We start from the raw sequence: 25373 nt of genomic DNA, 5'->3' as shown, positions 1-25373 counted from the left end.
ACTAACATTTTTAACTGTATTGTGTTATGATTAAAGAATATTTTCAGTTTTGCATTTATTTATACATCCTTTGACTTTTTTTTCATATATATATATATGTTAGTGTGAAAGACCGAAATTGGAGAATGTCAACTTTCACCGGAGAATGTCAACATTCACCAAATACGTCGGTGAAAGATTGAATATTTCTTTACATTCTTGTACATTCAGACCCTCACCGGTGTATGTCGACAGTCACAGATATGCTCTGCTGTAGGTCAAAAAGAGAGGAGTATATGTACACGCTGCCATTCCAAAAGGAAGTGTTCCACAAATAAATGCAGTTGTAAAAGCAAGGGCCTCTTGTCCAATTCAAAGTGTCATAATAGTTTAAGTTGTTGCAATAAATAAGATTTGAATCACATAATTTGGTAAGTTTATAACTTCTATTATTTTCCTTTCTCATTTTGAATGTACTGTGTGTTTTAAGTTCTTAAGTTCTTATTCTGAGTCTCAAGTGCGTTTTTCCACGAATGAATTACGGAGAAGGAAATATAATATTCTTATATGTTCAACATTCACCATTAGTACATGGTGAATGTCGACATTCAACGGTGTAAGTCAGAAATAAGAGTATTTGGAAAATATTTCGGACATACACCAAGCGACTATGTGAATGTTGACATTCACCGGTGAAAGTCGACATTCTCCAGATTTCGGTGTTTCACCGTAACATATATATATATTTTTTTAAAACTTTTATAGGATTGTACATGCATTGGCTGCTGTCCTATTGTTCAATTGAATTTACTTTGGATGCAAGTGCACTAAAGAACAGACTCGTCATGTGACTACTGCAGATATGAAGTCAAGTGACATGAGAGCTTGTGTATGTGTTAATTAGGAAGTATATTGCTTGTTTTGTGGTTTAAACGGTAAAATGGCTGAATGTGGTAAGATTAATTTGAAGTTTCTGTACGATTTGGAAAGAAAGGGTAAAAGAACATTACTTGACTGGTGTGTAAATGAAATTTTACTTAGTAGACATTATTAAGTGTCCTGTTTGTAGGAAGGAAATGTGTTTGGTCAGACCATAGTGTTCGAGATTTGCAAGAACTACCCGTTCTCCTTTTTCCTAATACACTTAAAATAAAATAACTTTATATATATAATTCCAAAGCGTCATATTTATTTTCAAAATCCATAGAACTACAAGAAACTACAACAAAGATCAGCTGGTTGCCACTCGTGCAGTGACAAACTATGAAAAGAAAAATAACAAATGAGGCTGGGTTCTAACAGATAGGCGCTATGGAGGATATTTTTTACTCTTATTTTGTGAATTTATGTGGCAACACCAGTATACAGATTCTAAATCAGATAATTTTAGGAAGTTTTGGGATGCTGTTAAGGAAGTTTGTTTGACTGAAGACATGTTTATTTGTAAATAAGGTAAATGGATATTTTCTTTATGTAGTGCAAAGATAATTTTTTCATAATATTTCATTGTTTGATTTAAAATGCAGTTTATTGAGATTAAATATTTTTTTGATGGCTGCTCCTTTGACATTTTAAGTGAATATAGTTCAATGTGTACATGGACAAATTCAAGTGAGTGGCCAATGCCTAGTTTGTGCAATTCACTGATGTTTGTTTAAGTGAAAATAGATCGATGTGTACATGGATAAAGTGCAGGGAATGCGCAATGCCAAGTTTATGCAATTCTGGAACTTTTTTTTAAGTGAAAATAGGTCATTGTGTACATGGATACTGAACATACACAAAGAAAAAATAACAAGTCAAAGAATTGCACAAACTCTGTACCCATGTACCACTAAAAAATTGCCTAGGGGTATCTGTAAATATACTTTTACCAAAAATATTACAGAAGAGAAATGAAACTAATCTTATGATAATTACAGTGACATTTTTACTTTTGCACTTCCATCCTTTCCGAAGCGCCTAGCAAAACCATGGCATTTATTAACTTCTTTATTTTTAAAAAATATATGCTTTATAGTATTTAATATTTTAATTTTCAGAGATAAAATATTCCTAAAATCTCAAAATGGAAAATAATTTCATCTTATAGTATAATAGCAGAAAATAAAAATGAATTCTTTTAGCTTTCATTAACTATTACATGAAAAAATATAAAGGAGTTTTCAAAATAAATATCTATTATACATAGATTTCTTACCTGCACAGAAATTATGTTTCCCAAATTTCTTCTTATATCCTTTACACACCTGGGATTGTTCAACTTGTTATGTCCAAAATTTGACTAAAAATGTAGGAGATTTCATTTCGCCTTCCTAACATTACTATGGAACACTGAACTGATTTTCAAAATTTTACATACTGGCACATTTCCTACTGGAGCGAGATAGGCTTGCTCTTCAGTACTTGTTCATGACAAATGGAAATACATAATACATTTTTCATGACAGGCACCAAGAATGGCATTTCTATCTGCAATGGCACACTAATTCATAACTACTTGAAATTCAGAAACCGTTAAATCTTTTGCATCGAAGTCGCCCCAAACGCCCAAACATTCAGACATCGGCTGGACGCCCGAATAATTTCCTACCCAGTGCTTTCCCCCATCACGTTACTGCATTACTCATTCCTTTCAGGTGTTGTTAAATCACATGTCAATCATTCTTTTGAAGCTACTAAAAGTAGCTTCCTTGTTTCCTTTGTTCCTTCCTTTCCTTTGTTTACTGTCAGTGTTTAGCTTTTGATGCCCGAAATTGCAATCCCGTCCCAAGGGGGAACTTCACACAGTGTCAAAGCGTCGAAGAAAGAAGTTCTCGCTTTACTTAAGTAAGGCTATTGTTAGCGCTGTAGTATTCAACTTGTCATGGGGAAAGGAAAAGCATTCCAGGAGAAATTCTTAGATACGGGCGTTTTCGATGTTTGGGGAATTGAGATTTTGCCCTCTCTTGATGCGAAAGAGTTAAATTTCACACAACACACATATATAATTTACAGGATAAATATCAGATGTTACATTTTGCCACCTTTTAGAATTACAGTTTTTGAAATTCTTATCCACACATCATTATGGAGCAGATATAAATACTCAATGCTTATATGAATATTAAATACTCAATGCTTATATAAATATATCTTGAAAAATATTTCATATTGTGGAAACAAATACAGTACAAAGTCCGTAATCCGGACGTTCATTATCCAAACCTCAAAGCCACAAACTTACGCATGCGCACTTAATGCGCGCATGCGTTTACCCAGGCATCCTTCCAATAGTGAAGAAAGTGACAGAGAGGTTATTAAAAACAAAAAAATTTCGATTGACAAGTTAGTCGGTATTCTTGACACAGCAATTACAGGACTTGAACAGTGGAACTTTGTAACTGAACAAGAAATTATGTCTGTTTATAGAATTAAAGAGAAAGTATTAGCACAAAAACTGAAGTAACTTAAACAACTTACATTGGAAGAAATGTTTAATACAGTAAACAAATAAATATTAAGGTTTTATTTTGTAAATTTTGATACTCTTTAGATCGTAATTGCTCTTTATTTCATAAATTATGGTTTCATATTTTTTTAATTGTATAATTTCTGCATGCTATCTTACCAGATTTAAATTGATGATCTATAATCCGGAATCACCGAAGTCCCGATGAGTCCGGATTACGAACTTTGTACTGTAAATGGTTTATAATTTATTTTCATCCAATGAGAATTTATGTTTCTCCCACAGGATCGCCAGTAGGCTGTATGCAATTCAGATTTCCCCCTTTAAATTCTAAGAATTTTGTTGTATTTAAATTATGTCGACCCATGAGAAACATTCAGACTTGACCTCAAATATTGAGGTTTTCTAGCTACACAGACTATTGCTTACTGCAAAGGTTAAGTAAAAGTTGTTTCCAATATATATTCAAAACACAGTAGGTTTCTTAACTGTGTAGATAATAGATACGTTTCTTCAACTTTTCTCGCCTTAAATGCCTTGTTACATACATAACTCATAATATTAGTCTCTTAGGATGATATCCATATTTAAAGCCTCCTTATGAATATGAATTAATATTTATGTATCACAGACACACATTTTCTCTCCAATGTCAATAGCCATATGCCTGTTTAAATTGCCCTTTTTACTAAACATCTTCTTACATACTTCACACATATAAGGATCCTGTCTTGTGTGAATATGCATATCCTTGTTTAAATTAGTTTTCTGATTAAATGATTCATTACCTACATCACACATATAAGGTTTCTCACATGGTTGAATATGCATATGCTTGTTTAAATGATTTTTTTGATTAAATGACTTCTTAAATATTTCACAAATATAAGATTTCTCATCAGTATGAATAAGCATATGCTTCTTTAAATTACTATTTTCACTAGACATCTTCTTCCACACTTCACACATATAAGGTTTCTCACCAGTGTGAATAAGCATATGCTTGTTTAAATTACCCTTATGAGTAAATGTCTTTTTATATACTTCACACATATAAGATTTCTCACCTGTGTGAATAAGCATATAACTGTCTAATATAGCCTTCATACGAAATGTCTTCTTACATACTTTACAAATATAAGGTTTCTCACCAGAGTGAATACGCATATGGTTGTTTAAATTAAGCTTTACATTAAATGCCTTCTTACATACATCATACATATATGCTTTCTCACCTCTGTGTATACACATATGCACGTTTAAACTACCCTTTTCTCTTAACGTCTTCTTACATACTTCACAAAGAGATGGTTTCTCTTCTGTGTGACTACACATATGCATGTTTAAATGAGACTTTTGATTAAATGATTTCTTACAGACTTCACACATATAAGGTTTCTCTTCTGTGTGATTACACACGTGTATTCTTAAATGAGCTTTTTGATTAAATGATTTCTTACATACTTTACACATACAGTCAAAAGTCTTTAATCCGGACTCGTCGGGACTTCGGCGATTCCGGATTATAGATCATCAGTTTAAATCTGGTAAGATGGCATGCAGAAATTATAAAATTAAAAATATGAAATTGTAATTTATGAAATAAAGAACAATTATGATCTAAAGGGTATCAAAATTTACAGAAAAAAAGCTTAATATTTATTTGTTTACTTTATTAAAAATTTCGGAACTACTCTGATATGCGCCCTCAAGGCACCAAATTTCTCGCCAAATATTTTTGGTGAGAAACTCCACGCTGCCATATTGCTATCTAAATTTTTTGTCTACATTTCCAACTTTAAGCCTAAAATGTCTCCAAAAACACGGTTTTCGCGAATGCAAAAACCACGTTTTGAACACACAATTTAAGCTAAAAATCCGAAACAAAAACAAAAAATTTAGATAGGAAAACCGTGAAGTTTCTAACCAAAATTATTTTACAAGAGTCCATGTACACAGCGATATGTTTTAATTTAAAAAAACATCTACGAATGGCACAATCTAGGCAACGAACGAATTTACGAACTACGCACACCTCGCTTTAATAAATTAACATAACAATAAATTTCAAAGAATACTATGTACACAGCATCCTGTTTCAACTTAAAAAAACATCTACGAATTGCACAATTCAGATGGTACGCACTAATCAACAAAATAAATAAAATAAATTTCAAACAATTCAAAAAAACAACAATAACGACAGAAATTCATACTAAAAAAAATAATGAACATTACATTCTACAAAATAAGAATAAAATAAAATCCACTTACCATTAATGCTTTTCGAAGAGCAGATATACCAATTTCATACCGCCTTTAACATGCCACCACGTAATCACTAGTATCGTATTTATATGACAGCCAGACACACTATCCAGAAAATTCCTACTATGGTTCACAAATAAATAAAATAACAAATAATCACAAATCCCTACTTCTATCACGCACAACCACTAAAAATAATCTCCCATACCTTCTTTCCACACCTCCAAATACCCATTGCCCCTCAACAGGATGACCACGATGATATTTCCTTATGCCGAACTTCAATTCAACAACTTTCACCATTAAATCTTTTCCCCTTAGCTTCTCAGACACAAAGCATGACGGGAACCAACGAACTCCAGCGAAAGACTTTTCAACGTCAACAGGGTTGCCAATCGTGCCAAAAACCAGCGCAGAACACATATCGCCACATTTGGTGAAATTAGGACGTATATCAGAGTTGTACCAAAATTTCTTTCAATGTGCGCATGCGAAAAGCATACATTACGCATAGTTGAAATTAGAAAATTGCAACCAGAAAACTATTTGATGTGTATTCAAACTATTTATAATTACGAGGAATTTGATTTAAACCGTATCAAAGACAGAGTACATCGAGATGAAATACTACATTTAATAAGGAATCATAAGCGGAATAAAATAAAAACATCTGCCCTGAAGATAAGGATAGTGCTGACAGATCAACTTCCAGTTCATTGTGCGCCGCCCCCCCCCCCACACAGAGCAATGTGAAATTGATAAACTTCGGAATGGTTAGAGAATCAAAGGATATGCCTTTATCCATTTTTTGCAGCAATTCCACTTTTTGTTTGATGGACATCAAAACATGCTTTTGCTTTGTAGATCCTTTGGTAGCTCCAGAATCGGAAATTCTTTTTGACATAATCACAAGTTCAAGCTTACTTTTATAAAATTGCTCTAACAGTCTACAAAAAATAATGGCTAATCTTTGGAATATGGTAACATGTAGCTTGGCGACATTTTGGTAAGGCGATAAAGGTTACTAGCTAGGACTTTATTAGTGTACATGGATAAAGTCAAGAGTATGTGCAATGCCATTTTTGTGCAGTTCTGGGATGTTTTTTTAAGTGAAAATAAGTCGACGTGTACATGGATGATACCGTGTATGTGCATTTCTTAAAAACACAGTAAGCAGTTTGCGATTCTGCACTTTCTCCCAATTTCGCAACTAATCTTCGTCATGATTAAGCATTTTTGTTCCATGAAAGTTCTAGTATAAGCGTAATTCGGCTAGCAGATTATTGGAAAAAATGTTGAGTAAAAAAAAAAAAACCTTTACTTCGTGAAAACAAAATGGCATCCAAAACAAAACTAGCAGATTGCTGTAGCAGGGTTGGATGCAAAATTTTCGCCAAAAAATCGCCAAGTTACCATAATCCAAAGATTAACCAAGCCGGATTCAGATAGAAGATTAAGGAACAACGCATTCTGCAATATTATCTGAAATAGATTATTAGAGCTTAGTTTATACCGTCCGTTATACATTAAATGCACATGTGTAGACGCAGATGCGCATGCGTTAATGCATTATGCGTTGACGCATGCGCAGAAAGTTTGTAGCTTCAAGGTCCGGATTATGGACGTCTGGATTAAAGACTTTTAACTGTATAAGGTTTCTTACCTGTGTAAATAAACATAGACTTCTTTAAACTATGATTTGCACAAAACATCTTCTAACATACTTCACAAATATAAGATTTCTCACCTGTCTGAATAAGCATATGATTGTTTAAATTACTCTTTTGACTAAATGTTTTCTTACATACTTCACACATATAAGGTTTCTCACCTGCGTGAATAAGCATATGACTGTCTGAAATACCCTTCAAACGAAACATTTTCTTACATACTTTACACATACATGGTTTCTCACCAGTGTGATACGCATATGCTCCGTTAAAGTAAACTTTTCACTAAATGTTTTCTTACCTACTTCACACATATAAGGTATCTCTTCTGTGTGAATACGCATATGCTTGTTTAAATAATTGTTTGTACTAAAGATCTTTTTACATAGTTCACACATATAAGGTTTCCAACCTGTGTGAATACGCATATGCATATTTAAATAAGGTTTTTGATTAAATGACTTCCTACATACTTCACACATATGAGGTTTCTCGTCCATGGGAATAAGCATATGTTTGCCTAAATTACCCTTTTCTCTAAACGTCTTTTTACAGATGACTAATATTGTGCGTTCTTACATACTTACTCGTATCAGTGTTAACTAAAAGTTGTTTCCAATACATATTCAAAACACAGTAGGTTTCTTCCCTGTGTAGATAATAGATATGTTTCTTCAACTTTTCTGGCCTTAAATACCTTGTTACACACATAACTCATAATATTAGTCTCTTAGGATGATATCGATATTTAAAGCCTCTTTATAAAAATGAATTAATATTTATGTATCACAGACACATATTTTCTCTTCAATGTGAATAACCGTATGTCTGTTTAAATTGCCCCTTTCACTAAACAGTGAATATGCATATGCTCGTTTAAATGGTCTGTTTGATTAAATGACTTCTTACATATTTTACAGATATAAGATTTCTCATCAGTATGAATCAGCATATGCTTCTTTAAACTACTTTTTGCACTAAACGCCTTCTTAAATACTTCACAAATAAAGGATTTTTCACCTCTGTGAATAAGTATATGCTTGTTTAAATTACCCTTATGACTAAACATCTTCTTACATACTTCACACATATAAGGTTTCTCACCAGTGTGAATACGCATATGGTTCTTTAAATTACACTTTACCCTAAACGTCTTTTTACAGACTTCACACATATAAGGTTTCTTATCAGTGTGAGTAAGCATATGCTTCTTTAAACTACAATCTGCTCTAAATGTCTTCGTACATACTTCACACATATAAGGTTTCTCACCAGTGTGAATAAGCATATGCTTTTTTAAACTACTATTTGCACTAAATGTCTTTTTACATACTTGACACATATAAGGTTTCTCACCAGTGTGAATAAGCATATGGTTCCTTAAATTACTATTTGAACTAACCGTCTTCTTACATACTTCACAAATATAAGATTTCTCACCTGTGTGAATAAGCATATGCTTCTTTAAATTACCTTTATGACTAAATGTCTTCTTACATACTTCACACATATAAGGTTTCTCACCTATGTGAATAAGCATATGATTGTCTAAAGTACCCTTTATACGAAACAGCTTCTTACATACTTTACACATATAAGGTTTCTCACCAGTGTGAATACGCATATGCTTGTTTAAATTACTCTTTACATTAAATGTCTTCTTACATACTTCACACATATATGGTTTCTCACCTGTGTGAATACACATATGCACCTTTAAATTATCCTTTTCTCTAAATGTCTTCTTACATACTTCACACATATATGGTTTCTCTCCAGAGTGAGTACGCATATGCATGTTTAAATTAGGTTTTTGATTAAATGATTTCTTACATACTTCACACATATAAGGTTTCTCTCCTGTGAGACCATGGATGTGTCTTTTTAAATGAGCTTTTTGATTAAATGATTTCTTACATACTTCACACATATAAGGTATCTTACCAGTGTGAATAAGCATATGCCTCTTTAAACTACAATTTGCACTAAATGTCTTCTTACATACTTCACACATATAAGGCTTCTCTCCTGTGTGACTAAGCATGTGTATTTTTAAATGAACTTTTTGATTACATGTTGGTTTCTCTCCTGTGTGACTATGCATATGGGAATTCGTTGTTGACAGGTTCTCTTTACGAGAGACAAGAGGCAAAAAATGGGAGGAGTTACGAGATTCTCTGGGTTGTATGAAGATCTACTAACAACTTTCTTGTAAAGTGATTCGTAGTCATCGGCTCATTCTTATTTCTGGAACTGTGGTTGAAGAGTGGCGTCTTTTGGAACCGTAAGTATGTTATAATTCTTCCATAAATTTTTACTACCTGGTTTTCCAAATTTACACATTTTGCTTGATTAATTAGAAGTTGTTTTAGATGTGCGCAATGACAAATTTCAGGTTGTTCGTCGAGTTTGTCAACCAAGTTTTTTAATTCTCTGGCAAGTGTTTGCTTTATATCTTACATTTATTATTAAATATGAAAAGTAATTTCTGCATGCGCATTTTTTTCATGCTCATTTTCTGTTTTATGTGCTGGCAGATTCCTAGCCGATTACTATGTTTTTAGATAAATGTGTGTTAGCTTCCTTTAGCAGTTAAATTAATCACTCATAAAACGATTGTAAAAGACAAACATTTATTTAAAGATAAATCGTACTCGTTATTTAATAACCTACACGTAAAGTATATAACATAATAGACGTTCTTACTGCATCGTACCAATATACATTAGAGCTGCAGCAAACCCCATGTATTCGTTACCGAGTAACGGGTACATCGGTTGACTCGAAGTGCCGATTCGGTACTCACAAATTCATTTCGTTACTGGCATCTCTGTTCGGTACTTGCGGTTGCTATTCGAATACGTACGATGCGGTTGCTTTGCGAATACGAATGACAAAAAGACAAAGTAGACAGATGTCTTGTTTTGCACCCGCTAAGATTTTTAATCCCGATGGGCGAAAAATCAAGTTTAGGTGTGAAGGAAAGGTATATAGAAAGGAGGCGCAATTTTGGTTTCCAGAGGAGAGTAAAAAGAACTTCGTATTGTTTTATACGAGTTCAAAAGGCCTGGAAGAAACTTCAAAAACCAAAAATGGACCAATTTCTTAAATAACCTTGCTATAGAGGACAATTCCCTATTTGACATTTTCCGCAAATTCAAGAAACCTTATAAACCTATTCCACCTATCCATGGACCTAGTGGAACTTCATATACAGAAGAAGATAAAGCTAAATCTTTTGCGGACTATATGGAAAATACATTCACTCTTAATCCCACTCCGTACGACAGTAACCATATTGAACGGGTCAACCAGGTGGTCAATAACTTCCTTAACACCCCTGCTCCGTACAACTTCACTTTCCTCACTACCCCAACAATACTAAAAGCAAACTGAATTAGCTGGATGATGACTACGAGTTTCTTGACATATTTAAAAGTAAAATATTGCATCTACATTCATTTTGAATAAATTGTTATTACTATAGTCTGCAATCATTGAGTTCATTTTAAGATTATTTGTTCTTTTTTTGTTTGTGGAATAGGAGGCTGTATTTTTTAGATTTTCTGTTTATTTAGCCAGTTTTCTATATAATGGCTAACATAAAATATAATTTATGTTAGCCATTATATAGAAATTTATGTGCCCTGTTTTAAAAATTATGTATATCTTAATTTAAGTTTGTCTCATGTCAGATGAACAATGCTGCTAGTCTGGTTGAGAAATTAAGAAAGTCTGACCATTCCATGAAAAATCTTTTAGAACAGCTCACTGATTAAAATACATATACACACCAATTAACTGTGCTCATCAAAAGTGCTGTATTATTTAATGCTTCTTCTGATGAGCAAAATTCAAAGCATTATTTCTCTTGTTTTCTGTGTATGAAGTTTGTAGCAAAATGGAATTATTATTTTTTTTTATTTCATTCACTGATATCACTATTTTTATATGTCTGATAATGATCTACTGCATAAGTAATATCTATATGCAAACATAAACCAAAATCTTGCTTTAGAAGAATTCCACCGGTTTCGGTTCTCGAATAGATAAGACCACAGAATAGTGGTGATACAATTTAGGTTTGAATTCTATCTAATGGGTTAGCTACATCTCTGTTTTTACAGTTTTCCCTATGTTTAATACGAATACAAGTCAGTTTCATTCAAAAAGTGCTCAAAGAAGGGCATCTCTTCTTTTAAGCAGACAGCCCTCAGGACCTTTGCCATAAAAATTCAACAGCTGAGCTATATACAAGACATAAACTATATACTAAAAGATAACATAGTATACAGATGTCCATTTTATAACTTTCAAATGAAGTGGTCGATTTAAATTTCACATCTGGTGCTATAGCAATATATGTGACTTGGGTAAACAGCCAGTTGATATGGTCTAAGGAACAGGGTTTTTAATTTTATTTTCTTTTCGTATAGCAAACTAGCTTGCCTATGCATATAGGCAAGTCTAATTTATTTTTTATAAAAGATTCATATTAAAATACATACACATATGACAAAGAAATGTATGCACATAAACTATAATAAATCAATTGAGCAATATGTGAACATAGATGCTAATGGTTCAAGTGTCGTGTAGCAGGGTATGACTGCAAACCCTATAGTGGTGCTGCTAACAAAAATTAGTGTCTGATTCAAAGCAGGCATAAAAACTAGTATACAGTTTGTCCCCATATGACACAAAACAAAAAGTATGTAATCAGAAAAAATATCATGTAGAGATTGATTTACCCAACTTATAAGCTTCGGTAAAGGCCTTATCATTCGCCTTAAATCTGTAGAATGATCAGCACCCTTCTGCTTTGGAAACAGCTCCAGAAAGACATGTTAACCTAATCCACACTACAGTAGAACATGTGCCTCTGAACCATTACCATCGAAACTGCAATTTCAGAGTCACTATGTACACTAATCTCGATATTAAAGCACTGGTAGCTCTATTTGCGATTGTGCTACTATAGATGAGTGTAGAGCACCATAGGATGGTGATATATAATATTAGGTTTATTTAGGAGCAAAAAAAAAAATTAGAAATGACCTATCCTGGATTCGAAATCTGGGCTTAAAAACTGCCATTCAGAAGTGCTTCTAATTACATCATGAAAGCATGCGTTGAGAAAAAAGAAAATTCCGTACACTCTTCCCCATTTAAAAGGCAGTTGGGGAGGTGGTAACCTAATCGCCACCTGCTGGTGGTGAAGAATTTTCGTCTACCACATTTTAGTTTGGGAACCACTTGGTTAGTTGGTTGAGCCTTTAGGTATTTATTTGAAATAGAAAATATCAGCGAATGACCGCCCCAGGATTTGCATTCTGGACTTCCCTATTGCCAGCCGAACGTGCTTCTAATTAGAACACGAAGCCAAGCGGTAAGGAAAGAGAAAATTAGTGACTTAGTATCTTATTTTATTTTGGCTGCACACAGTTCCCATCTGTAGCTAAGTGAATTTCCCGGTGAGTAGCATTAATCCCAACCTTCCTAGTGGACAGCGTGCTTCCGCTCCTGTAAAATATTGCGATTTAAGAAGTCATCCACGATAGCTGATCAGTTCTACAATTATATAAATATTAAAAATTAAGAATGAAATGGAGAAATTAATGTAACGTTAGTACAAACAAGAAGATGCAACAAAAAGATCAATTAGGAGATCACTTAGGGTCCGGTATTGTACAGCATGCACATACGTAGCATGACATCTATGGGGTGTAGGAGAGGGTATAAAGCATGGTGTATGTTCAAAACATGAACGGAAGCTACTGAACGGTACATTTGGTTTTAACAACATCGATTTGTAGTCTCAGCGTGACAGTTCTATAGACAATATCTGGACGACTTTGTCTGGAAGTTTGAAAGAAGGCCAAAGTGCGACTATACACATCATGTTAATAGTTTGGATTACATTTCGAACAAAGGGAGGAGCTATCTGAAGGTTTAGTAATGCTCATTGCCAAATTAGACTTTTATATGCCCGTAGCACTTCAAAGATTTTGCTGCCTCCACATACCCATCTATAGTATAACGCCTCTTTCTCATCATTCCCTCTTTTTCGGGCTTGGATTAACTGCACTATGTATTCCCTTCTAAAATCTGCAGTGAGAATTTTATTTTTGTGGAGCCTTTGCACTCTTTCTTTGAATCTTTAAGCACCTTCTTGTAACGCCGCCTTTACCTGATGCCCTAAGCACGTGAATACTTTCCTTAATGGCTAATCCAACTCTGGTAGTGGTTTTCCACAAACAACCATGCCAGGATATGAAGAACTGATATCTTCTCTTACAGATGATGAGTTGGGTTCAGTTTATTTAGTTATGGCGAAACATTCGAGGGCTACCTGTCTAAGGGAAGGTATGGCTTCGTGAAAGACATTCTAAGGAAAATTGGACTGTATATAGGTTACACATATGGAAACCATGAAAACGCTTAGTTAGCAGCCAATCTGCTCGCCGGGATTCGAGCCCCGGCCCGAGTTTATCGGCTTTACCGCTCGGCCACTGGAGAGCCGTCTTTAGATGATGCGATATCTATGCTAATGACTCCCATCATCTGGTGGTGGTGACAGTGGGTGACATCCTAAGATGCATGCAATCTATTACTGGACATCCAATATGGCTAAAGACTTGCTATACTTTTCAGCGCCTAAAGACAACTTCAGATTTCGTACACTCTTCTGTTTTCTAAGTATGGAAACTGTTTCATTCTAAAACTTCGTCAGTTTGGCATTTCCGTGACACTACGCCCAGGGACAGTTGTCCACCCTCGCCCGTCTCTAGCTATAACACTGATATCACTACGAAATAATCTGATGGTGTTTTGATCGCTTTGCGGGCCTTGATGCCTTCTCGTCGGAGGCAGTGTCTTCTGTAGTGTTGCAAACAAAAGATCTGAGTGGCTCCAGTAGAGTGGCGAGCATAACTGGCGCCCGGGGCAAAATACCTTTTAGGCGCCCCCCCTTCCCGAAAAAAACACAGTGATATGATGAAAATCTTGTTTGGAGACCATTTGGCGCCCCTCTGCGACCGGCGTATCATACACCCCCTTTACGCCACTGAGTAGCTCAGCAATGGAGTTGAGCTTTAAGAATAGCAACAGTCGCTGGCAAGACTAAACAGGGAAAGGGGGTGTCATCCAGATTTCTAGGACAATAGAGCAGCCGCTGCAATATTATATGAGGGGGTTATCATCCAGGTTGAAGAATAAGATAACAGCTTTAATCTTCCGATATTTAGATTATCTAGCCATTCTGGAAGTCTAAATATCTAGATAAAGCAGAGATTACGCAGTCGTCCCTCTACGATCATCGAAAGGAAACAGTTTGCAAGTGCTCACATTTTCGTTTGTGGAAGTGAAATGCTTGATCGCTATATGTAGCTCCATACATCTGAAGAAGATTAATTCACTACTGACTGCAGTTGTGCTAATGTTCTTCTCCTCACGTGCATCTTTTCCAAGGTTCTTCGCGAACAATAGTGCTACACTTCATGGTATACCAACTGTCGCTAGCTTGTTAAGGAGTGAAGATGTAGCACCTGTCTTAGCGTAGGCATTCTGAAGGCTGTCGTATGCTCCAACTTAATATATGATGTATGGTCTGGGGACTTTTGACAGCCCGTCGCTAGTGTCTTTCAATGCTTTCATAGATGTAATCAGCCCTGCAAGAAGAATTGAACATAATTTCTCAGAAATTCGTGGACGATCTCGTACAGAGCATGAATATATAGTAGAGAGACTGCATCACAATTAAGTAGGATTATATCCCCTAGTGATAATTGCGTTTGTGTTACCCTTATCATATGGGCATTCACCTTCTAATTTGAGTAGAATACAGATGTATTTCGAATCTGCTTTTGTATCCTTTCCATTCCTTTCTTAGTCAGGGTTGTCACATTTCTCACTGTCTAATACGTTGACGATGTTGTACTATGCTTTGCACCATTCTAATTACTGCTTGCACATGAGACATAACATGCGAAAATTTGTCTGTCGCAACCAATATACACCAATACCTGACAAAGAATCCAAGCACGATATTTCAGTAGAATAATGAACGCCACTCATAGCTTCTTGCCCAAGACTGGCTACGTCATTTACTGACACTTACACAACCTACCTGCTCCAAAAATATGTCCCTTGTTGAGCATAAACCTACCAGTAAATTTGGTGAATACTGTTAGTTCGACTGGTTTGAAATCCCAGCGAACGGACTGGTCGCATGGGAGTTTTTGATGTTTTCTCTTGCGAAATGTGAATGCCAGCTAGTTTTCTTCGAAAAGTCCATCATGAAGCCATCAAGAATCTTTGCTCTTCTTAGACAAATAGCCCTCAAGTGCTTTTCTAAAATCAAACAAACCAAATCGAACCTTTAAAAAGTGCTCCACAAAAGCATCCCTGCTCTTAGGCAGAAAGCCCTTGCGTGCTTTGCCGTGATCAAAATAATGTGACTTAAGCTGTATCTGGCCTGCGTAGGCTCAGTGCTTCGATGTCCTCAATGTGAAACACATTATCTAGCAAGTGTGGAATGTTTGCCATAGGATTATACGAGTGCCTGTTCAATTTTATGCCTCAATGCATTGTGGTCAGTACTTAATTTCTAAAAGAAGAAGGACTATGAAAGGTCGTCAACAAAGATAAAAATAAAGAAAAAAATAAAAATAAAATGTAAATTAATAAATAAAATTAGATAATTCAATTTAATTAATGAAAATAGTTCAGTAGAAAATTGAAATACCGGAGCTCATCTTAATTTGACTCCAACAGGAATTATACTTTTGCTCAAAGAGTGAAAAGTACTGGGACTGGATTTTAGGTGGATTAAAGACGTGACTATGACTTGAGATCGTACTGAAGATGATTGCACTGCATGCATACCCTTCTTTAATTGACCTGCTGCTCTGTTTTGATGAGCAGATCTCAAAACAAAAGAATAGATAAACAAGAGCTAAGTTCAGAATCCAGAAAGCAAACAGAATTAACATTTTTTATGAAGAGCATTGCTTATAGATTATAGGTCACATAATATCATGATAAAAGTTTATTACGCTAACCTGTTGACTTAACTTGTACTAGGCCCACCAGCGGACGAGAGGTAAATCCGCTGAATGCTAGTAATTCGCTCAGAGTTTTATCTTGACGAATAGGCTGGCTCCAGAGGAGATTTTGCTGTTTTCCTCATGTATAAAGTGAATCAGAGCCAGTTTTTCCTTATATTGTTCCTTTGAAAAGGCATATCTTCTCTTAGACAGATAGTTCTCACATTTTTTTGACGTAATAATCCAATACAATTCCTATTAACTATAAAACTGTGTAGCAAACTTAGCAGTAAAATTCCACTATGCATAAAAACGCTGCAGCACACAAGACTAAAATTTGCCAGTTTGCTGTTCCAGGAATGATAATTTCAGCTTATACCCTATGCACAATGTTCACTAGACCTTGTCATCAAATGATTTCTTTTTTGTTTCAAAAACAGAAGAAGTATTTGTATATTTCATACTGCAGTCTGATGATGATTTGAATGATGTTCAGGAATGATCTGAAGGCTGTGATAAAAAATATTTTTATATTGGAATTCAATGCGTAATTGATTGCTATACTAAATGCATTTAAGTCTACATAGGAAGCTCAGAATGGAATTTTAGACATTTATCTTCTACAAATTTATTATGCTTAAACTTACTGAATATCTCTATATATGGAATAAAATTAAGCAGAGAGAAGGAATATTTCACAAATGGCATGACATGACAAAACTAAAATGTACATAGGCTGTACAATGAAATTTTCTACCATTATGAAGATGTAAGACACAGAGCTCTTAAGTTGTCTGAATAATTTAAAAATAATACACTTGTTATGAATCCAGGTAAACATTGAAATTTAAAATGGAAGTTAGATTTTGAATGTTGATAATAAGTTTCAAGGCTATTAAGTTAAACTGCAGAAAACTTTTCAAAAGAGAAATTAAAAACTGAAAACAACAAATTACAGAATTAATGTATTCACAAAAAAAAAAAAAAAAATTCACATGAGTTCACCAGACAAACCAGTTAAAAAAAAATAATAATTGAACTAAGGAAGTAGCTGTTATTTTGGAAACAAATGAACAAAAACTTTTCATTTGAATAATAATAAAAAAAATATAGAGAGATTTTAAATCATTAGTGAAAAGATCATTAAAATTGCCAGTGTGGTAACTGTATTCGAAATCTCAGCTCTTCTACATATAAATCCATTAGTAACTTTAAATAAATAAATAAAGGTAATACAAGACATTCTGATGGTTCTGATGAAGTCATACATGTGTGCTGATTCATTGCAGTTAGCAATATTTCTTGAAATGTGTTGGTCCTGAAATCAGTTTCTCATGTATTTCAAGGTTTTGAAAAGAAGTAAAAAAAGTATCGAATTGGTTAAAATTTATTCGAAGGGGTTAAAAAAAAGAGTGGCATTTATCTCATGTACATATTTTAATTCTTTTAGAACTTGTATTTTAGACCATCAAAAATTGTTTTCAGATTTTTTCATTAAATAGCTTCACAAAACTCACTTCATTCTCTGACGACTGAAAGTATTAAATTATATTGCTTGTATTATTTGTTACTGTACTAAAAATGGTCTGCCTTAATAGATGTTGTGTATTATTTATTTTTAGATTATTATATTAGACTAAGTTTATTCTTATATGAAAAAAAGTAATAATGTATATATGTGCAAGATAAGTTGATAAAAAGGTTAATTTTTTTGATTGTTTACTTAAAACATCCAACAGAAGTCATACACTTAAAATTTATATGTATAAATTGATTCACATATTTGCATTAAACTGAATATTTTTAAATACATTATCTTAGAATAATAATGTACTTATGTAGAATTTACTAATATTTTACTCTATATACATACAAATATATTGCATTATTTCAGACTTCCATATTTAGATATTTGGATAAAAAAGGCCAAGCATTTTTAGATGTCATCTGTAAATAGTATAAAGCAAAACTCTTACAGAAAAAAAAAAAAAAAAAAAAAAAAAAGGGGGAAAAGAAAAGGACATTTGAAGTACAGTTCTTATACTAGAAATTAGGTGCTTTGAACCTATAAGTTCTTTTGATAAAGTTAATGACAAGACATAGTGCTGCCATTTATTTCTTAAATAGAATATATAAATATGTCATCGATTACTTGAATATAATATATATATATTAATATATAAATATGCTTGAATATAATGTATAATTATTTTCAGGAAAATATTCATAACATTATAATTTTTCTAACAAAAATAATCATCTGTTATCATACTTCAATACCATAAAATATATTTGGAGGTAAAATGACTTTCCTGTATAAATTTTTATTTTTGAGCTTATGAGGGCAGGATATGATAATAAAACAAATACTGCATAAGTCATTTGTAAGCGATTATTTTTTCTATATTCAGAGTGTGTAATCAGTCACATATATTTATAAAAACCTTAGAATTATCTTTATTATAATTTTGTACATATCCCCCTCCTTCTTTTTAATATTAAATATAAGAGAGTCAATTGTGTTTTTAATAAATCATCAGGTACACTATCAAAAGGTAAAAAATTTTCACGTCTTTATATTAAAATTTGAGTTCTTCTAAGAGTTTAAAACAAACCCACACACAAAAGTTTGCTGTAGAAACCAAAATTATGATAAAAAATTTCTAAACTTTTTTTTTTTCAAAGGAGTTGGGTGGTTTGTTTACATTCTTTTTCAGCAAGACATTTTTCGAGACCAGACTCAAAAATGTATGTATGCATGTATATCTGTGCACACACACACAAACGCATGTACACACATATACATATGCTACATGAACACCTACATCCGTACATACAAGCATATGCACATACATTTCTGAATTAATCTCCCAAACACACTCTTTATGTATATAAATGCTTCTGTATGCAATTTTATAGAAATATTTAGCTACGCATGACAGAAAAATTACACAAGGTTTTAAGACGATTTTTGAATTTCGTTTCATAAGAATGTGATTTTACTGCTTGCATGCATGATTTATCTAAATCTGTTGATAAGAATTTCAAGAAATTTTGATTATTTGTGTAAACTCCACATCAGTATAAACTGATCAAACATTAGCAATTTAAAACAAGAATAATATTCAGATATATTCAAAGTTCTTTATTTTATATAATGTTTTAGATATCTATCAAAGAATGATAGTAATTAGTCATCAAACGAAATAAAAAATAACTTTTTCTTGACATTCTAGCACTACACGGTAAAGCAATTCACCCTTCCGATAATCAAGGAGGTTAGAATAGAAGGAGGGAGGGTTCGCAGTTTCCTCCACTATCGGGGAATGAAACCCCACGGAACAAGCGGCGTCCATGTTTGTTACTTCAAAACATTGCAATACGGTAGTGAAACGTACGTGTTTGTAAGCTGTTCTATGCATGAATTTTCCAGTAAAAATATGTTAAATTTATAATGAAATGCTTCGCTATTGTTAGTTTTTTATTTTAAAGTTATAAAGGTGATATCTGTAATTTACTAAGTACAGAAAATCATTAAGAAATATTTCGAAATCTAAATGCATGTGCATAACATTAAAGCCTTTACAAATTATGTTTCTGCATAAGTTCAAGAATTTGTTTAGGTTTTATTAGCAACTTCTCTGGTATACTTTCCAATTTTTTCTTTAAGAAGTGATATTTCTGATTTATTCGCAATATTATTATAATTTATTAAAGAATCATTTTTACCTGAAATTAATAGCAGATAATTATCTAAAAAAATGGTAACATGTTGCTTTTTTTTTAAATGAAAGTTTTAAATAGATTCTTTTCACAATCAACAACCTTATATCAACAAGAAAATAAATCTTAATAAAATAAAACAGATTTATGTGAATTCAATGATTTCAGTTTATGCGCGTTTCATATTTATGAATTTCAAAGAAATACCTTGAATTAAACTGAATTACAGAAATATACCTATATAAATTTTTGGATATATCTTTTCACATGTTCAATTGTGTAAATATTTTACTTACGTTTATCGCTATACTGCCCAGAAATTTGTAAGCTTATGCAAAAACATTTTAACAACAGAACAGTTTATCTTGATCAAATGCACAAATTATATTCGTAACAGTTCACAAAACTTAAGAATGAATAATAATTAATACATAAAGAAAAGCGTTGCTTTATTTAACACCTTTACAATTCATAAAAATAGTAACAATTGATTTTTTACTTTTCATGAAAATTATAAAACGAATTATCTAAGCGTTCAAATTATACAGCAAGCATATAATCCTAGCATATATCATTGTATGTTAAGGAACGAAGATACCAGCTGTAAGCAAAAGCATTAAAATGTATTGTATTTAACATGTTTCGATTATTATTAAGTCTTTTTTGTCACATCTGGAAAGAAAACAACATGACATTGTGACATTTTTTTAACATATTTATGAAATTACATAAAAAAAAAAGAAAATACTTACGAGTGAACAGTAATCCCAGGAATATTTTTCGAAAATCTATTTGTGCATCCATATGCAATATAAGCAGACATGCTTCAAAAAGAAAAGGAAAAAAAATGTTACAATTACAGACTTCCTTGCACAAGTCACAGTGATAACAGTAACATGGCCGCCAAGCTTCACCGTTTGAGTTGAACCTTTCCTCCTTCTATTCTAACCTCCTTGCCGATAACCAACACAAATGTAAACAAACATCTCTTTACGACTGGTCGGAATGCGCAGAAATCACGAAAGTGTCTCTGCGCAACTAGTCGTACGTTTAGCATTTTTACCATGTTTCAGCTAAACGTCCGACGTCGTACGGGTAGACACAGCCCCTATCGTTAATAAAAGAAAAGCCTGGGCCATCTGAAAATGCGGCGACCTTGTAAACATCGCAAAGTGTAGCAGAATTGTAGCGCCATCTTGCGGTCAGTAGGAATATCACGCAGGCAACCGAAAACACAAAAGAATATTTTCACACTGGCAGGCTTTGAGTATAAGTTGGCCTTGTGTCACATGAACATACAAGCGCCTAGATATTGCGTTCTCATCTATCCCAGAGTTCCACACTCTCTTCGCTCGCAGTATGTCATTTCCAGTTGTGGGGAGGGATCTCAAATGATAGAATAGCTAGTGAACGGAAATCCTCGTATTGCAATTTTCATAGACGAGTGTTTACAAGCTAATTTGATCAAACATCTCTGATCATTTTAAAACAAAACGGTCCTTTTCAGGACCAAATGATCACTTTAATAAAGGGCCCTTTTCAGAGCCAAATGTTCAATGAAATGATGAAATGATGATGTTCAATGATGAAAAAAATCAAACTAATTCGGATATTTCTACGGATATGATTACATCAAACAAGTTTCCATGCGGACGTGGGAAATTCTTTTTTTCCAAATTTAATTTGAAACGGCATATAATAAAATGCCATCCAACGGATGAACACATATTGCAGTCTCTAAATTTAAAAGTATGTGAAACATCCAAACTCAAAATATGTGACTCTAGTTGTAATGGTGATCACATTTCAACTAAGAGACAGTATAAATGTCCTTTGTGTAAAGGGGATTTTGAAAATGAGTTGATAAATGAACACTTTTTACAAGTTCATGATGTAAAACTTGAAACATCAGAATTAAAATTTGAATCCTATGAAAGTTTTCTTGAATAGAAAGATGATTTAGAAAATAAAGTCGAAATTTATAATACAGGTATCTGAAAACCAAATGCCACTCGTACAGTTACATATTTTACATGTCACCTTTCAGGGCATTTTCATTCACAGAGTTCTGGAAAGCGACACATAAAGCTACTGGGCAGTAAAAAAATTAATGCTTATTGTCATGCGAAAATAAAATTGGTCAAATCAAAACGAGAGGAATACTATGCATATTTCCACTAAACACATGTAGGCCATGAAAATGATATGGGTCATCTTTTCCTTTCAAGTAAGGATAGAACCTTTATTGCATCAAAAATAGCTGCTAAAGTACCATTTGATGCAATTTTGGATGAAATTCACGATTCCATATCTGATTCTGGCCTCGAATGATTGCATCTAATAACAAAAAAAGATCTGCAAAACATTGAACGAAGTTTTGAGTTAGCTTCCAGTGCAGTAAAGCATAGTAATGGTGTTGGTGTATTTAATTATGGCAAAGCACACGAGGGCTATCTGTCTAAGAGGAGGGTTGCCTTCGTGGAGGACTTTCTAAGGGAAACTGGCTCATATACACGTTACACATGGGGAAAACCACGAAAACGCCCATGCAGCCGGCTCATTTTCGGGATTCGAACCTCGGACCGAACTACCAGTGTTCAGCGACTTTACTGCTCGACCGCTGGTCGGCTAAAGCATAGTAATTAATGACTATGTGAGGGTTGACATGTGGGTGAATGAAATGCTTAGTTCACAGATTTCGTGCGTGTTATATTATAAGGCACAAGGTGTAATATCCCCAACACATACAAGTAGTGTATATATGCCGGAGCTGGCGCAGAGCCATTTACCCTCCCATAAAAATCCCACCCACTTTTAGAAATGTAATGGCTCTGTTTCACCCATATAATTTTTTAAAACAATGGCTCTCAAAGCCTCCATTAAAATCGAACCCACTTTTAGAAAACAATGGCTCTCAAAGCCCCCATTAAAATCGAACCCACTTTTAGAAAACAATGGCTCTCAAAGCCTCCATTAAAATCGAACCCACTTTTAGAAAACAATGGCTCTCAAAGCCCCCATTAAAATCGAACCCACTTTTAGAAAACAATGGCTCTCAAAGCCCCCATTAAAATCGAACCCACTTTTAGAAAACAATGGCTCTCCAACCCTCCATTAAAAATCCCACCCACTTTTCCAAAACGCCGCTTTTACAAACGCCACTTTTCCTCTTCATCGCATGCTTCTTTTGCAAGGGGGCATTCGTCCCCCACATAATCCACTGGCATTCGTCCTCTGCAGTCTTCACGTATGTTTCATATTTATCGGGGACGATCACTGTCATCATATCTGCCTTCACTGTCTGGCAGAGGACACGCACTACAACAACATGTAAAACCGAAACATAAAACAACTCTGGCTCAAATAATAGAGCAAAAGTTGGACACTGAATTGATGTCCAACTTTTGCTCTGAACCTCTATCTTACCACGATGGTAAACAGGTGATGATCTATGAGCCCGGCCTTTACTCTTTGGCTATGCACAGTAGATTACCCCCATCAGTGCACCATTATGTATGGCTTCTAGAGCGTCAAAGGAGAGACAATGGGTAATTGATTAATAATACCTAGTGAATAATAAAAGCATTTAAAGAGATGGATTCTATATGTAAAGATGGAATTGTTACAAGAATTAAACACATTTAGTTCTCTCAATGAGTTCAAGAAAATGAGCGAACTTAATATCAATGAAAAGTATCCGGTTACAGAAATTAGAGAAATAAACACAAAGTATGGTAAAAAAATAATAGTCCATTTACCTGAGTGTGTTGTATCTTTACCGAAGCGATGTGATAACAAAGCATCTGATTATTTAAAGCTCAATGGCATTAAACCTCTTTATTTTGTTTATTTAGGAAGTAAAGATGTCGGGAAAGCCCAACCTGGAAACATGTTTAAATTTGAGCAATAACTTTTTTTTAATGGTTTTAGAGTCATTAAAAAATAAAGTAGGCTTAGTTACACAAAAGAAATCTGGTCATTTTTGATAGAGTGTCATAACCCATATTCTGTACCTTACTATTCTTTTCTTCGTGTAGTATTTGATACATTTGAATAATATATTTTAAAATTAGCGAATGAATTTCAGGATAATTATTATTCATATCTGTTTCTTCTTCAACAGCAGTCAGTAAATGCTGACACATTCTAGCAAGGCCGCACATTCTGCTGTTATTACCTGAGCTATATAAAGCTCTAATATCACCGAATAAGTCATAAATATTTGCCATCTTTACATATAGAATGCATCTCTTTAAATGCTTTTAATATTCACTAGGTTTCATAAGACCCCTCGAAATTTTACGAAACCTTCGTTTGAAATGACTCTGAGATCAGTATATTCATAAGCTGTAGTAATTAACTATGATGACACTCACCAACGATACCAAGGACTCGCTCGCCGAGGTACCGAGAACAAAGCCAGGAAGGCCCCGCAAGCATGACCGAAGGACCCCGCGGACACTCTGCCCCATTGGACTAAACTTTGAGCGAACAGCCATTACAACACGCACATACACAGTAAATATAGACGGCCTTACCATCATGATAAGATAAGCTATCATACTTTTTCCCAATGTAGAGGTTGGAGGGCGCAGCGCCCTCCAACTTTTTCTCAGTCGCCTGGAGTTGTGGTCTGACTGGACTCACAGGGCTCACAGGCCACCTCTCGCACAACATATATAGGACATACATATATACAACATATATAGGACATACATATATACAACATATATAGGACATATATACAACATATATAGGACAACATAGAGGACATACACTGTAAGACTCTGACGCTTTAGCGTCGGGGATCCCACTTATGAATAACGGTGAATGCTACTCTATTGGTTCAACGGCGAGAGTAAGCTGGAATAACGGTGAATGCTACTCTATTGGTTCAACGGCGAGAGTAAGCTGACATGTCTTTTTGGCTAGGTTAAGACCATCAATCCGGATTGAATGACATCAATCCGGGAGAGGTCGGGGTTTGAACTTGGGACTTTGATGTTAGTAGTCCTGCGCGCTAACCGTTCAGCCAGGGTACCCGTATTCAATAATTGCTAACTGTCTTATAAATGTAACATATCAAACATGTTTTGTGAGGTGCTGCCATCTGTTGTCACTTTCTAATACTACGCATTTAGACGCAGTCAAGGTCGTGACGTATACGATAGAATAAAAAAAAAGCACTTATCATTTCCTCAAGCTAGGAACACGTTTCACTCCAAGGTCATTTCA

The 25373-nt window shown here is 34.1% G+C and overlaps 1 protein-coding gene and 1 long non-coding RNA gene across 4 annotated transcripts in view; one reads left to right on the top strand and one right to left on the bottom strand.

The window, feature by feature from the left end:
- The window catches only part of LOC146994084 (uncharacterized), a 28911-nt gene extending 19278 nt beyond the window's left edge, over window positions 1-9633 (top strand). The window contains exons 3-4 of the long non-coding RNA XR_015044005.1: window positions 745-868; window positions 9494-9633. This is a non-coding gene — a long non-coding RNA (uncharacterized LOC146994084). The remainder of the gene's footprint in view (window positions 1-744; window positions 869-9493) is intronic.
- The window catches only part of LOC146994083 (uncharacterized), a 78625-nt gene that overhangs the window by 24273 nt on the left and 28979 nt on the right, over window positions 1-25373 (bottom strand). For 2 of the 3 annotated variants that reach the window (XM_085826817.1, XM_085826815.1), the window contains exon 1: window positions 5705-9500. The exons of the other annotated variant lie outside the window; for it this stretch is intronic. In XM_085826817.1, the coding sequence (XP_085682943.1) occupies window positions 8201-9472 (1272 nt within the window). In that variant the 5' untranslated portion in view covers window positions 9473-9500 and the 3' untranslated portion in view covers window positions 5705-8200. Of the gene's footprint in view, window positions 1-5704; window positions 9501-25373 lie in introns of those variants that run through there. 3 annotated transcript variants of the gene reach the window in all.

This window comes from Stegodyphus dumicola, chromosome 11 (genome assembly GCF_044657685.1).
Source record: "Stegodyphus dumicola isolate Sdum_Otavi_A_Nest chromosome 11, ASM4465768v1".
In the NCBI taxonomy this organism is placed as follows: domain Eukaryota; kingdom Metazoa; phylum Arthropoda; class Arachnida; order Araneae; family Eresidae; genus Stegodyphus; species Stegodyphus dumicola.
The sequence above is the reverse complement of the archived record's forward strand: the minus strand, read 5'-3'. Positions and strand labels throughout refer to the sequence as shown.